The sequence below is a fragment of the Acomys minous genome (genome assembly GCF_964271855.1).
Source record: "Acomys minous genome assembly, chromosome: 15".
Classification (NCBI taxonomy): Eukaryota; Metazoa; Chordata; class Mammalia; order Rodentia; family Muridae; genus Acomys; species Acomys minous.
This window is the reverse complement of record NC_140497.1, coordinates 96,352,589-96,368,321: the sequence shown is the minus strand read 5'-3', so window position 1 is coordinate 96,368,321 and position 15,733 is coordinate 96,352,589. Positions and strand designations below refer to the sequence as shown.

Sequence of the window (15,733 nt, the reverse complement as noted above, 5' to 3'; positions counted from 1 at the left end):
GTGGTCTCTCGTGGCGACCCCTTTCCCAAATTAGACCCCCGGGGTCCAACATTTTGGGCCAGGGTCCAACAGAGACCCAGCAAAGGCTCTGTGGGGTTCGTGGAGATGTGGAGAGAGCAACAGCTTCCTTCCTCTTACTGTCAAACCCGGCGTGAGTCCTGGCTGTACTTTCTCTTTGATTTATACAGGATTCTCTATACACTGCCAGTAAATTCCCATATGATTTGGCTTTTCTTAAAATGAACAGTTAATTTCTGATTTTTGTAAGCATATTCTGTGTTATTTCTCGACAGGAGTGCTTATTATTTAACTGTGACATTTTAAAGCATGGCTGCATTCACAGTTTAAAGCCTAATACATGATAGCTGGTGAGTTGTTAGAACGAACGGTTACCTTCTGAAAGAAGTTACAGTAATCTCTTCTTAAAACGTAGATTGCCACTTCTCTTAACCCTTCCAGCCCGTACATATCAGCCATGTGCAGCATCTGACTAAAACAAACAGATATTAATTGGTAATTCTCGAAAGTAAAATCAATGCATAATATATGATTTCTTAGTATGTCCAGAAAAAAAATCTGATTTATAACTCTAACCTTTTGTTTTACATACACAGGTCATAGCTGTCAGTACTAACATGGCATTTGCTTCATGGCAAGCAGGGAGGAAGACTTTGGAGATGCCTCAAATTCCCCTCACACCTCAGCAACACAGAACAAAGGAAAGAGCTCTAAACATTGTAAACTTTTTAATTTTATCACAACTTATTCATATTACACCCGGCTGTAATCCCCTCCCTCTCATCTTCCTGTTCCCTCCCTCCCTCTTCCCCTCCCCGAGATCTCTGGCAGGGGGGGTCCTCCTCCGCCACCGTCTGTCCACAGCCTATCAGGTCTCATCTGTAATTTCTTTTTTTAAGTTCTTTTGTGGAGCCAGGTGCAGTGGCGCACACCTGTAATCCCAGCACTTGGGAGGCAGAGGCAGGCGGATGGCTGTGAGTTTGAGGCCAGCCTGGTCTACAAAGTGAGTCCAGGGCAGCCAAGGCTACACAGAGAAACCCTGTCTCGAAAAAAAAGAGTTATTTTATGTATGAGTGTCTTGCCTGTATATATGTCTGCATGCCACATGCCTGACGAGGCCCATGGAGGCCAGAGGAGGGCACAGGCCTTTCTGGAACTGGGGTTGCAGATGGCTTAATTCTCCATGTGGGTACTAAGACCTGGCCCTGGCTCCACTGGAGGAGCAACAAGTACTCTAAACCACTGAGCCATCTTTCCAGCCTCATACTTATGTTTTTAGATATTCCAAACATAACCAAAATACAGCAAAATAGACAATAAAAGCAAAGCTTCTACTTCATCGACTCTTTGCAAAATAGTTCAACAAAACAGAACCCACATACCTTTTATATTTAAACTTACTAAAAAAGTAATACATACCCAACATTAGCTTTGTCTGGAAAATCCAAAGTCCCTCCATATATAAAATGCATCATAACATCCATTTCTACATGGGTTATGCTGCAAGAAGAAAACAACTCTCAAATCCAGAAACAGTTAAGGTTTAATTACTCTCAATAGTATTCTCTAATTTTCCCATAAACTTGAAGTTCTAACCTTTATTCTTCAAATAACGTCATATTTCATTAATTTAAAATCAACAGCCGGACTGGGCATGGTGGCGGACACCTTTAAACACAGAACTTAGGAGGAAAAGGCCAGGAGGTCTCTTGAGTTCAGCGGCTTTGTCTAGGTAGTGAGCTTTTGATCAGCCAGGGCCACATAGGGAAATCAAAAATAAACTGAACCAAAAAACTAAGACAAGGGCTGGAGAGTTGGCTCGGTGGTTAAGGCACCTGTTACTCTCACAGAGGGCCTGGCGCAGTTCCTAGCATCCACATGGCAGCTCACAACCTTAGCTCCAGTTCTAGGGGAACCAACATCGTCTTCTGACCTCTGTAGGACACATACATGGTGTGTGTTTCCCTGTTCTACTGGAGCACGTGTGTGTGTGTGTGTGTGTGTGTGTGTGTGTGTGTGTGTGTGTTTGTGTGCAAAACATTCATACACATTATACCTAGCAGCTATGGATTTTTATGTGTCAAATGTTACATGTTTTAAAGTCTCTTCCTTCCTTCCTTCCTTCCTTCCTTCCTGTCTGTCTTTTCTCTTTTTTCTTTTTTTTTCTTTTTTTAATTTTTTTATTTTTATTTTTTTTAATATTTTATTTAGTTTTTTAATCTATGTGCATTGGTGTGAAAGTGTCAGGTCTTGGAGTTACAGACAGTTGTGAACTGCCATGTGGGGTGCTGGGAATTGAACCCGGGTCCTTTGGAAGAGCAAGCAGTGCTCTTAACCACTGAGCCATCTCTCCAGCCCCTTCTCTTTTTTTCAAGACAGGGTTTCTCTATAGCCTTGGCTGTCCTAGACTCTGTGGACCAGAACTGGCCTCAGAGATCCACCTGCCTCTGCCTCCTGAGTGCTGAGGTAACAGGCGTGCGCCGTCGTGCCAGGCTAAAGGTCCTCTTATTCTTTGAGAATTTCATGCAGTATAATTTTATTTCTATCGTATTCTGACTTGTCCCCCGACTCCTCCCAGATCCACTCCATTTCATGTTCTTTTTCTCTTAAAACAACAAAAGCCATAAAAGGAAAAAGCCACTAAGAAACACGGAGCGATCAATGCTGGACAAGGGCCCCTGTGCACGGGCCTGCCCTGGAGCGTGGCTAATACACTCAGTGTCACTCCCTTGAAGGAAACTGATTTTCCCTCTTCCGGCAGTTACCTGTCCCAGCCCACCCCACCTCCTTCATGCTGGGGCTTTGTCTGGCTTGAGCTTGTGTGCCTCCTGCTGTCATGGTCGCTGGGTCTATTCTGTGTGTCTGGGAAATGCTGTTTCCTTAAAATCTCACACTACCTCTGGCTCTTACACTCTTTCTATGCCACTCGCTTCTGCTCCGATCTCTGAGCCCTGAGGAGAGAGGTGGTAAGGACATCCTCTTCAGGGCCGAGCCACGCCAAGGTCTCTCACTCTCGGCACACTGTCCAGTCGTGTGTCTCTATAAATTAGCACCTACTGCAAGAATAAGCCTCTCAATGAGGCTCATATGTAAGTGTGGCAGAATGTCACAGGAGTCATCTCACTGCTGTGTTAGCTGAGCACAACGGTAGCAGAGGGCTTTTCTCTTAGGCCCCAGTACCTGTTGGGTCTCAGGTAACACTAACAATAAATACCAGGTATGGGTCCCACCTCATGGAGCGGGCCTTAGGCTAAAATGGAAAAGTGGTTGGCTACTCCCCTCCCACTCATGACGCTACTGCACTGGTGGGCTGTCTCTCAGGCAGGACGTCACTGTAGTTTCCAAGGGTCACAGCTGGGTGAGGCTAAGAAAGTAGCCAGCGGAGACGAAGCTTCCAGCTGACTACTAGCTGGATTTTTCCATGTTCTATGCTATGAGTAGGCAGCGTCTTCAGCAATAGAGTCTTACTGTTGAGTTGTGGTGGGCAACCAATAACCCTGGCGATAAATACCCTTTAACCTCTTGGAGAGACCTAAGGGACTTATTTGGCGAAAGACTCAAAAAAGATGCATCCCATTCGCAGTGCTGGGGCTTTTGTTTGATATCATATAATATGTAGCTGGGACATTGTCTTCCTCGTTATATGGTAAGTCTTACACACACACACACACACACACACACACACACAGAGAGAGAGAGAGAGAGAGAGAGAGAGAGAGAGAGAGACAGACAGACAGACAGACAGACAGACAGACAGACAGACAGGTACAGAGACAGAGACAGAGGCTTCTATAACAGGCTTTCATTTGGCTTCCTTTGGTTTTTTGAGACAGGGTCTCTCTGTGTAGCCTTGGCTGTCATGGACTTGCTTTGTAGACCAGGCTGGCCTCAAACTCACAGTGATCTACTTGCCTCTGTGTCCTGAGTGCTGGGATTAAAGGTGTGCGCTACTACACCTAACTTCATTTGGCTTTTTAAAAGGCCTTTAGTGTTAGCTAGACCTCCTATATTCTGCTTCTGCCTTCTCCTCCTGTCTGCCTTCTCCTGTCTGCCGCCCCTTTAGTCCTCTTGTTCTAATTTCCATGTTATCTCTTTATAACACAATATTCCATGTCCCCTTGGACCCTTCCTTTCCCCCTGGTCCCTTCCTTTGCCCCTGGTCCCTTCCTTTCCCCTGGTCCCTCACTAGCTGCCTAACCTCTGTGGTACTCTAAGTGAGGCACACATATCTAAAGCATAAATGATGGCATCCGCACCTAAGAGAAGACAGGATACTTGTCTTTCTGGGTCCGGGTTCCTCTCTCAGGATGATTGTTTCTGGCTCCATCCATTTACCTGCAAATTTCATTCTAACAGCTGAATAATATCCCACGGAGTACCGTATAGTCGTTACCCATTCATTACTTGATGGGCACCTGGGCTGTTTCAATTCCTGGCAATTGTGAGCAGAGCAGCAATGAATGAGGGTGAGCAAGCGCCTCTGTGGTAAGATGCAGAGTCCAAGAGCTGTATAGCTGGATCTCTCGGTGGGTTTGTTTTCAGCTTTTTGAGGAAACACCACACTGATTTCCAGAGTGGCTGACAAGTTTTCACTGCCGGTAGCAAAATGGTTAAGTGTCCCTTTGACCCCAACTGCTTGCTGGCATGAGCTGTCATTTGTTGCCCATTCTGAGTGTGGTAAAATGAAACCTGTGTGGTTTTAGTTTGTGTTTTCCTGGTGGGTTTGGGATGTTGAACATTTTTAAAGGCCTTTTGTGATTTGTCTTTTAAGAGCCCTCTTTAGCTCTATACCCCATTTTAAAATTGGGTTATTTGTTTTCTTGGTATTTAGTATTTTCGAGCTCTTTGTATATTCTAAGTCCTAACTTCCTGTCCAGTGCCTAACTGGTAAATATCTTCTCCTGGTCTGTAGGTTGTCTCTTTCCTCAAAAGACAGTGTCCTGTGCTTTAAGTCTCATGAGGCCCCATTTGTTCCTGGTTTCACTGCCTGTGCTCTCGAGACTGTTCAGTCCTTTGCTGGGCCAACACTTTCAAGCCTATTCCCCACTGTCTTCTCTATCAGATTCAGGATGTCTCGTCTGATTTGGAGGGCTCTGGCTGTCGGAGCAGGTTTTGAGTAGGATGATAAATATGGATCTATTTGCATTCTTTTACACAAAGCTATCCAGGCTGACCAGCAGCATTTGCTGAAGATGCTGCCTCTTCTCCAGTGTGTGGCTTTGGATTCTTTGTCTAAAATCTAGTGTCTGCAGCTATGTGGAGTTACACTGATCAATTTTTTAAAAATACCAATGCTATGCTATTTTTATTAGCATAGCTCTGTAGGACAACTTGAAATTGGGGGATGGCCATACAGCACTTTTATTTTTCAGGGTTATTTCAGCTAAACTTGTGTGTGTGTGTGTGTGTGTGTGTGTGTGTGTGTGTGTGATGTTTGCATATCAAGTTAAACATTATCTTTCAATTTCTATGAAGAATTGGGTTGGAATTTTTATAGGGATTGTGTTGAATCTACAGATTGCTTTGGTAGCATGACCTTTTTTTCCACCCTATTATACTCCGACTGATCCATGAGCATCCATCTTCTTTAATTTCTTTCTTCAGTGCCCTAAGGTTTTCATTTGCTTGGTTAGCATTACCGTAAGGGAGTTTGTGAGGCTGTTGTGAAAGCTGTTGTTTGCCTGAATCCCTCTCAGTCTGTTTGCATGTGTATAGGAACACTGCGGATTTCTGTGCGCTAACTCTGCATTCGGTGCATTGCTGGAGTAATGACATTTCCTGATGGAGTCCTTAGGGTCGCTTATGCAAATGAGGGTCCTGACTTCCTCCTGCTTCAGGATCAGACTGTCTGTCTGTCTCTCTAACTTAAGCAGTCTGTGGTATTGTGCTGCTAGCAACAGAAAATAAAGACAACTTCCTTTCCATCTCAACGTTTCTTTAATCCTGTCGTGTTGGTGGCATTGTTACCAACCACCTTTGGCAATATATACTCTGCTGCGAAGGGATCCATTTATCTGGTTGTTAGACAACAATTGATGAGGAAGAACCTAAGACAAGCAATAATCTGACTTATCGAGTGTATGCATGATGTATGTGCATGGGCGCACATGCCATCAGAGGGCAGCCTTATGGGCTGCACATGCCAGGGCGTGCGTGTGGAGGTCAGAGGGCAACCCTATGGGTGGGGTCATCTCCCACCATTCCACAGGCTCCAGGAATTGAACACTGGTCGGGAAAGTTTTTATTGCTGGGTGGGGGGGTCTCTTGTGTTTTGCTCATCCAGTGGGAGCAGATGACAGAGACAACAGGGTAGGCTGACTCAGAGGCAAACAGTAGCCCAGCCAACTTCAGCTCTGTAGCAAAGTCCACGGTGGAATAGCTGAGCTGGCCACCATAAAGACTTTCCTAAGACACACGGTCTTGCTTTCTCCCTTCATCTAATGAGTTCTTTACTAGGAACTGAAAGGGAGTATGCTACTGACTTACCCCCTCCCTACCACCAAAGCTGCCCCTGGTATCCACCTAGATGCCCAGGTGAGGCCTGTGGTGGTCTGAACGGGAAAGGAGGCCCATGGCCTCATGCACTTGAATGTCTGGCTGCCAGTTGGTGGACTGTTGAGGGGAAATTAGGAGGTGTGGTTTTGTTGGAAAGAAGCCACTGAGGTGGACACTGAGATTCCAAAACCACAGCCCAGGCTTGGCCGCTTTCTTCTCTCTGTTGCCTCTCTGCTTCCTGCTTGTGAATCAAATGTAGCTGCAGTGCACGCCAGCCTTCCTGCCACCAGGCTCCCACCACCACGGCATAGACTCGCCCTCTGCAACTGCTAAGCAAGCCCTCTGCAAACTGTTAACAAATGCTTGTTTTAATGAGTTGTCTTGTCCTGGTATCTCCAAGACAGCCCCTGAGGGCGATCTTAACCCTTTCCCTCACTGACCTGCCATTTACAATTTGAATAATTTCTTAAGCTTTGACGTATGGACTTCCTCTTACTGCCCTGTGTTAGCCTTTTACTTTCCCCATCTACAAGACAGTGTCCTCTCATCACAGGTTTCCTGCCTGAAATCTACCTACATTCCATTTCCTACACTGCAATCTGCAATTACAATGATTTTGCAAAATGCAGCAAATCTTTTATAGGGTCCCACAGAGTTCCACAAGCCCACACAACCCAAATGTCTTGGCTTATTGTACAGTTCTTCATCACACCTCCAGCTGTCTCCAGTCTGCGTTCCAACATAAATTCCTCATTTTCTAATTTGAGCCACTTGTAATCCCTGACACACCAACACTCTGCGTGTATAATGCATGCTGTAATCCCTGACACACCAACACTCTGCGTGTATAATGCATGCTGTAATCCCTGACACACCAACGCTCTCGTGAACACTGCGTGCTGTAATCCCTGACACACCAACGCTCTCGTGTACACCATGTGCTGTAATCCCTGACACACCAACGCTCTCGTGTACACTGTGTGCTGTAATCCCCGACACACCAACACTCTCGTGTACACCGCGTGCTGTAATCCCTGACACACCAACGCTCTCGTATACACTGTGTGCTGTAATCCCCGACACACCAACACTCTCATGTACACCGTGTGCTGTAATCCCTGACACACCAACGCTCTCGTGTACACTGCGTGCTGTAATCCCTGACACACTCATGCTCTCGTGTACACTGTCTGCTGTTTCTCCTTCTCTACTGCTACTGATTCACTGATTCCACAGAGAAAAACAGCAAATTAGTCTAACTGCCCAGTTTGCCTGGGTGGATTTAAAGCACTATTGCAGCTAAAATGAAAAGGAAAGAAAGAACTGACAAAAACACCGAGGTCTAAGGGCAGACTGACCGCGATCTGAACTCTCCCGTTTCAGGTTTCAATTTCTTGTGTGTGTGTATGATGGGATAACAGAGGGGCTTCATTCTCCTATCCAGCTTTCCACTTGCCAGTCAATTCTTGTGCATTACTTATTAAAAAGCGGCCTCTGCTCTAGACTTAGAGGCTTACAGCCTAAGGCAGTGGTTCTCAGCCTTCCAAACGCTGCAGCCCTTTACACAGTCCTCATGTTGTGACGACCCTGACCATAAAATTACCTTTGATGCTACTTCATGACTGTAATTGTCACTGTTATGAATTGTGACGTGACATCTGTGTTTCTGATGGCCTTTTGTGACCCACAGTTGAGAACTGCTGGCCTAAGGGAAGGGCGAGATAGTGAAGAGCAGTTGAGGCCACTGGTTGCTCTTCCAGAGGACCAGGGTTCAATTTTCAGTACCTGCATGGCAGCTCACCAACTTCTACAGTTCTAGTCTGGGGATCCAGTGCCCTTTCTGACCTCCTTGGATACTGCCAGCAAGCAAAACCTCCATACACATAAACACAAATAAATTAAACACACATACACACACGAAAGCAACCAAGGAGTTGGGGCATAACTACAGTAAACGGAAGGGTGCGATTTTAAGCTTGAGAAGAGGCCTGCCATGTAAAATCCTACAGGAGAGGGGACAGAAGGTGAGAATTTTTGAAACAGAAATGAGCTTACAGGATGAAAGACCGACAAAGGGCAGGAATGATGTAAAACAAGGTCGAAGCCTGGGAAGAGGCCAGACACGGCCTCGCAGGTCACAACACGGGGCCTGGGCTAAATTCTTATTCTCATGAGAAGACACGGAAGGACGTTAGGCAGGAGAGAAATATGATAATATAATCCCTTGAAGTGAAGGGAGATGAAAAATTCCAAAATCACACTCACAGCCAAAGCCGCCTCTGTATGACTTTGACTCACTGGAAAAGGAACCGCTTGAGGGCCCTTCATGGAAGAGCTGCCCTGTGCTTCAATTCTGTTCTCCTCTTCCTTTCCTTAGAGTTTCCATCCATCTTTAAGACATGAGTGAAACCCCTGTTATAGGACTCTACTCCTGAAATTTATCATGTGTATGCAATCTGAGTAACGACCATGAAAACACCATGTCCCTTCTGCGTGGGTGAGCACAGTGCGCCCTGACCTACATAAGAAAGTGGGCGGGAGTCTGCTCAGTGGTAAAGTGCCCGGGGGGTGCACTGAATCCCCACACTAAACACAAACTGGGTGCAAAGGAGACCGACACAGGGTAAGGCCATTTATTTAGATGATTCTTTGAAACTAATTTAGCCATGTCTACTTGACTTTCCAATGAACAAGCCACTAAAACAGATTAACAGCAGTTGAGCCATAACAAGAAGAACTGCCTATTACTCCATCATAAATGAAGGGCAGAGGATTAGAGGTCAGACGAGTGGGCAGCCTGTAGCTGATGTCACTTCTCTTCTTCACTGATTTCTTTTTTTTTTTAAGGATTTATTTATTTATGCTTACAGTGTTCTGTCTGTAAGCATGCCTGCCTGCCAGAAGAGGGCACCAGATCTCATCATAGATGGTTGTGAGCCACCATGTGGTTGCTGGGACTTGAACTCAGGACCTTTGGAAGAGCAGACAGTGCTCTTAACCTCTGAGCCATCATTCCAGCCCCTTCACTGATTTCTTAATGAACCCACCTTATCGTCAAAAGCTTAGGCATATGAGTGTTTTATCTCTGCAGTTCATAAGGGTGACTGAGGAAGGCATGAGTTAAAAACTTCCTTGCTTTTATTATTATAGCTAAACTTAGAGGTCTCTTGAAGAATGTGAAACAGTTAAAACAGCACAGGGTTTTAAATTCTAATTCCAATATCACAGCCAGGCTCCTAGTGTGCCTATTAGGAGGCTGGGGGTTCTGGGGCGAAGGCTGGAAGTGACTGAATAGCACCGCTGGAAAGAATATTCTGGACCACTCAAGAGTATCGCCCAACAGAGAAACTCCCACTTCCCTCAGTGACTGTGGTAGAACAAACACTGAACTAGGAATCATTAAACCACAGAGCGTTTCTACCAAAGTCAGGAGCTAGAAGACTCTGTCTGCTCTCTTCTCATCTATCTGCTCAATGTAACGCTGGTAGTTCTAGCCAGAGCAGCAAGAGATTAGGGGTGCAAACAGGAAAGTTCTAGCCAGAGCAGCAAGGGATTAGGGGTGCAAACAGGAAAGTTCTAGGCAGAGCAGCAAGGGATTAGGGGGTGCAAACAGGAAAGTTCTAGCCAGAGCAGCAAGGGATTAGGGGGTGCAAACAGGAAAGTTCTAGCCAGAGCAGCAAGGGATTAGGGATGCACACAGAAAAGTTCTAGCTAGAGCAGCAAGAGATTAGGGGTGCAAACAGGAAAGAGAGAGGCAAAGTATCTTATTTGCAGACAATATGATTTTGTACATTAAAGACCCTAAAAGTCCCACTAGAAAACTTCTACAGCTGATAAACACTTTCAGCCAAGTAGCAGGGTACAAAATTAACACACAAAAATCAGTAGCCTTCCTGTATACAAACTGAGAAAGAAATCAGGGAAACAGTAATGTTCACTATAGCCCGGGGCAGGGTTGAATATAATGGAACAACTATAGCCAAACAAGTGAAAGAGTCATACATAGAGTGAAACTTCTAGACACTGAAGAAAGAAATGGAAGAAGACATCAGAGGATGGAAAGATCTCCTGCGCTTATGGACTGGTAGAACAAATACAGTGAAAATAGCCATCCAACCAAAATCAATCTATGGACTCAATAAATCCCCCCATCAAAATTCCAACACAATTTTTCATAGAATTTGAAAAAAAAAATCCTAAACTTCATACACAAACACAAAAGATCCAGGACAGCTACAACAGAGCTGAATAACAAAATAACTTCTGCAGTAGTTTTGCCATCCTCAGTCTCAAGTTGTACTACAGAGCCAGCGTAATAAAGGCAGCGTGGTTCAGATAAAAACAGCCACTGATGAACAGAATCTAACTGGAGACGCAGACCTATGTCCACACACTTATGGATACCTTGTTTTTAAAAATGAAGTCAAAACCACACACTGGAGAAAAGGCGGCATCTTCAACAGACAGTGCTGGTCAGACTGGATGGCCATATGCAGAAAATGCAAATAAATCCTTATTAATTACTCTTCACAAAACTCAGCTCCACATACATGAAGGACCTCAACATGCGGCCAGACGCCCTGAACCCTGGATCTGACAGAAGAGAAAGTGAGGGACAGCCTTCACCTCATCAGCACAGGAAAGATTTTCTGAACAAACCACCAATAGCACAACCATGAAGAACACCAATTAATAAATAGACCTCATGAAACTGGGACGCTTCAGCAGGGCAAAGGACACCATCATTTGAACAAAGTGGCCGGCAATAGACTGGGGAAGATCTTTACCAAGTACACATCCTAACATACCTGTAATATGTAAACAAACAAATAGCCATTGGACATAAAAACAAACAAACAAAACAAGTGACCCCATTTAAGAACAAATACAAGGCAGAACAAAGCAGAGAGTTCACAAAAGAACCTAAGCAGAGTCCTTAAAAGACGAACGGCTGAGAAACGTGTAAAGAAATGTTCAGCCTCCTTAGTTATCAGGGAGACGGAAATCAAAACTACTTTGAGATTTTGACTCAAAGATTTGACTTCGGTCAGAATGGTCAAGATCAATAAAAGAAATGACAGTTCCTGCTGGCAAGGATTCAGGGAGGCAGGGACGTGGCATGCCTATTCATGGCCAGTGTGAGTACCAACTTGTACATCCACGAGGGCCCAGTGTGGCAACCCCTCCAGAGGCCAGGAGGACACCTACTCAGGGTCCTGCTGTAACACCTGTGAGGGCTATTTTTGGTGTCCTGTGCTCAGAGGACTTTTAAAGTCCATCTCAAAGGATCTCACCAGCCTGATAGATCTTTCAAGTTGTTTTATGATTTTTACATTTTTATGTATGTGTCGATATGTGCTGGTGCCCATCAGGTCCAGAAGGAGACATCAGATGCCCAAGAGCTGGAGCGACACACAGCTGTGGGCTGTCCAGCGTGGTTGCTGGGAACGGCATGGGGTCCCTCTGCAGCCCTCTCAAGCTGTAGTTCAACAGGGATAACAGAATGTTACCAACAGACCTACCTTTCCTCTCCTCTTACCCACAGGATAATAAAGCTTTAAGACTGCCATTTAAAATATCCTATAATCTAGCCGGGCGTGGTGGCGCACACCTGTAACCCCAGCACTCGGGAGGCAGAGGCAGGCAGATCTGTGAGTCTGAGGCCAGCCTGGGCTACAAAGTGAGTCCAGCACAGCCAAGGCTACACAAAGAAACCCTATCTGAAAAACTAAAACATAAAAAATAAAAAAGTAAAAACAATCCCATAATCTGAATGTACCCATTATGAACTGGCTGCATCCTCTCAAAGTCAAAGGCTGAAGCTCCAACCTTCATCATGTGGTTGGATGAGCTTAAATTAAGCCATGGAGCCTAGGTAGGATAGGATTGGTGTTCTTAGAGACGCCTCGGACACAGTGAGCAGCTGTGCACAGCTATGGGAAGCCTTGCTGACATCCTGATCCTTCAGGCCCTGGAACTGTGAGAGCACAGGCTTGCGCTATCCTGTCCACTCTGCCCCTGTGTTGTTACAGAGCCTGAGTGGACTCACACATGGCCTCTCCTGCTACACACAGGCTTGCGCTATCCCATCCACTCAGCTCCTGTGTTGTTACAGAGCCCGAGCAGACTCTCCTGCTGCATGATCTCTACTGCCTTTTGTTTCAGAACACGCCACTGCGGAGGAGTTCTACCACACAAGACATGTTTCACTGCCCGCACAGGACAATGGCTTTGTATAAGTGTCACCTGTGGTCATGCATGGTCACGCTGCCTTGTAAAGCATCCTGCTTGCTTACCCATGAAGAGTAACACACTCCTGGGAGCTTTCAGCCCAGCAGCCACTCAGCATCGCCGCGAAGTAATTAGACCTGGCGCTTAAGATGGCCCTAAAGAAAGAGATGATAACAGGTGAGCATTGACTACACACACACACACACACACACACACACACACACACACAGAGCATGCCATGACTTTCAGTAGACAGTTGTGAGAATGTAACCTGTGGATGCTGACTTGTGTAACTCACCTACACCCCTCGTGAGAGCGCTCTGGAATCTAAATCACACTGCCCCCCAGGCCGCCTTCCCATGAGCCATTCTTGCCAGTGACTGGGCATAGTGGGGTTAAGGAGGAGCCTCTGAATATCCGGGAGACAGGCTTTCCTGTTGAGTGACCGCTTGGACATTTCCCAAGGGCCTTGTGGGCACTTCCCCACACAAACACAGCAGCCTACATGCTCGGGTCCACTCCACCCAAGGTCGCATCGGCACTGGAATCTAACAGCCTTCAGGCTTCTCACGGGCACAGTGCATATTCCCTGCTGTCTACTCTAGTCCTGTGTCTAAGTCACAAGACTGGAATCTCACAGCAGGCTAGCCCCTCCAGGGAACTCTTGCAGTAGGCTAGCCCTTCCAGGGAACTCTTGCAGCAGGCTAGCCCTTCCAGAGAAAGCGCTGAGAGAGGCTGAGGCTTACGTGACTACCTTGACCTTGAAATAGAAACTTCAGGAACGATTCCTTTTTAATTAGGATGGCAGTGGCATATTAGGCATCTCCGGTGCATCCTTTTTATTTTCCAACATGTCAAAAACTATTTTCTTCTTTTGACTAAATTTAATTTCAGCTGACGATGTTGCTTCCGGCTCTACTGAGATGCCCTAGTTCCTCCCTTGCTGTTGCTTTAGTACAATGCTACTCTACACTTCCTGAAGTTAGCTGAACCAGATCCACTATCCAGGCAGAACAATGGCTGGTTTACTCAGAAAGGGCTCTAGAGAAGATGACTTTTAAGTGCTCTTGCTTTAGGGGGGTGGGGGAGGGAGTAGATCTCTCTTTCTTTAGCTCCACATAACCAATTGAGGGTCAAATGTACAATAGTGTAAACACTTCCTGAAGATGTCACCATTTTGCATTTTACTTTGTGACAAGTAGTTTAGAGAACAACTTTTGCTTGTGGCCTCCATGGTTCTAGCCTTTTTAAGTTAAGTTGTGAAGTACTACGAAAGCCCTGCCTGCTGATGCAATGTGTACAAATGCTCTGCCTGCTGATACAATGTGTACGAATGCTCTGCTTGCTGGTACAATGTGTACGAATGCCCTACCTGCTGATACAATGTGTACGAATGCCCTGCCTGCTGATACAATGTGTACGAATGCCCTACCTGCTGATACAATGTGTACGAATGCCCTGCCTGCTGATATGTGTACGAATGCTCTGCTTGCTGGTACAATGTGTACCAAAGCCCTGCCTGCTGATACAATGTGTACGAATGCCCTGCCTGCTGATACAATGTGTACGAATGCCCTGCCTGCTGATACAATGTGTACAAAAGCCCTACCTGCTGATACAATGTGTACAAAAGCCCTGCCTGCTGATACAATGTGTACGAATGCTCTACCTGCTGATACAATGTGTACGAAAGCCCTGCCTGCTGATACAATGTGTACGAATGCTCTGCTTGCTGATACAATGTGTACGAATGCTCTGCCTGCTGATACAATGTATACGAAAGCCCTGCCTGCTGATACAATGTGTACGAATGCTCTGCCTGCTGATACAATGTGTACGGCCAAATTCACAGTTGGATTAATCAAAACAATCAGGATTTTAAAACAAGCTGCATCCGCAGGCACCGCAGGCACTCTGCATGAACTGAACCGATGGAGGGCTCTGGGCTCCACGCACAGCCCCTCACTCACTTGTCTCACATGAGGACAACCTTTCTTTAAAAACAGTGACTCACTCATCCAGGGCTCTTCTTCCTTGCAAGAATGACACATTATACATCATGGTTCCTAGCTCAAGTTTCTCTAATATGAAAAAAGGGATCAAAACGTTGGTGAATTCATCTTGAGTACACTACTTGGCCACAACTCAGCACGGCCCCTTACACTTTTATATTGTTTGCCTGAGTTCAGGAGGAATTTTCAGGTGTCCTTCCCTAATTGTTTTTCCAAAGCGTCCACCTCAGACGTCACTGGAAGGCTAACTCTTTTTTTCATATTTTACATATTGTTGGATTATAGAATATTCAATATTTACATCATCAAAATGACATATCCAAAAGAGATGTGTCTGCTGGGAATACCCCAAGTGAGTTTTGGTACAAACCTAAGACAGGAGGGAGGTGTACTAGAAAATGATCCACTGGGTGAGTGCGCTCAGCTGAACGCGGCCACTAAGGTTCCAGCGGGGACCTGAGGAGGCCAGCAGAGCTCAGCAAGGACCTCTGTGCCCTCGCTTGCCTCAGACACCTTGTGCCTCTTCTTGCTTTTCGTCTCCCTTCGCGATCTCCTCAAAGGTTAGTGAAGGAATTTCACCTCTTTCCTTTCTACTGCTCACACACCTAAGTTAATGTAATTTTAAGTCTCTTGTGTTGACAATCTAACACTAATAAAATAATTAATACTAAGATGTTAATAACCTTTTAAAATAATGTGAAATTTTCTAATTATTTTATTAAGTATATATAAATATATCATTATAAAGAGTAGGGAACAGCAACTTTAGTCTGTGAAGAGGCAGATGGTAAATATCCCAGGCTGATAGCTACCTTACACCATCTATGTCTTGTCTCATTCCTGCTGCCTGCTGAGCCCTGTGGAGGGGCAGGTGCACCAGACGATGCCATCGCTCTCCAGGTGTCTCCTGCATGCATGCATGTGTACACATGTACAGAGTACCCGCAATGCACGCACACTCTAACATGCATACATGT

At 45.6% G+C, this 15,733-nt stretch overlaps 1 protein-coding gene across 5 annotated transcripts in view; it reads right to left on the bottom strand.

Moving 5' to 3' along the window:
- The window catches only part of LOC311584428 (protein SPO16 homolog), a 100,574-nt gene that overhangs the window by 66,385 nt on the left and 18,456 nt on the right, over positions 1-15,733 (bottom strand). For all 5 annotated transcript variants that reach the window (XM_084758728.1, XM_084758730.1, XM_084758732.1 and 2 more), the window contains exons 5-7: positions 12,810-12,899; positions 1,438-1,518; positions 394-490 (exon numbers count right to left, since the gene is read on the bottom strand). In XM_084758728.1, coding sequence (XP_084614854.1) covers positions 394-490; positions 1,438-1,518; positions 12,810-12,899 — 268 coding nt within the window. The remainder of the gene's footprint in view (positions 1-393; positions 491-1,437; positions 1,519-12,809; positions 12,900-15,733) is intronic.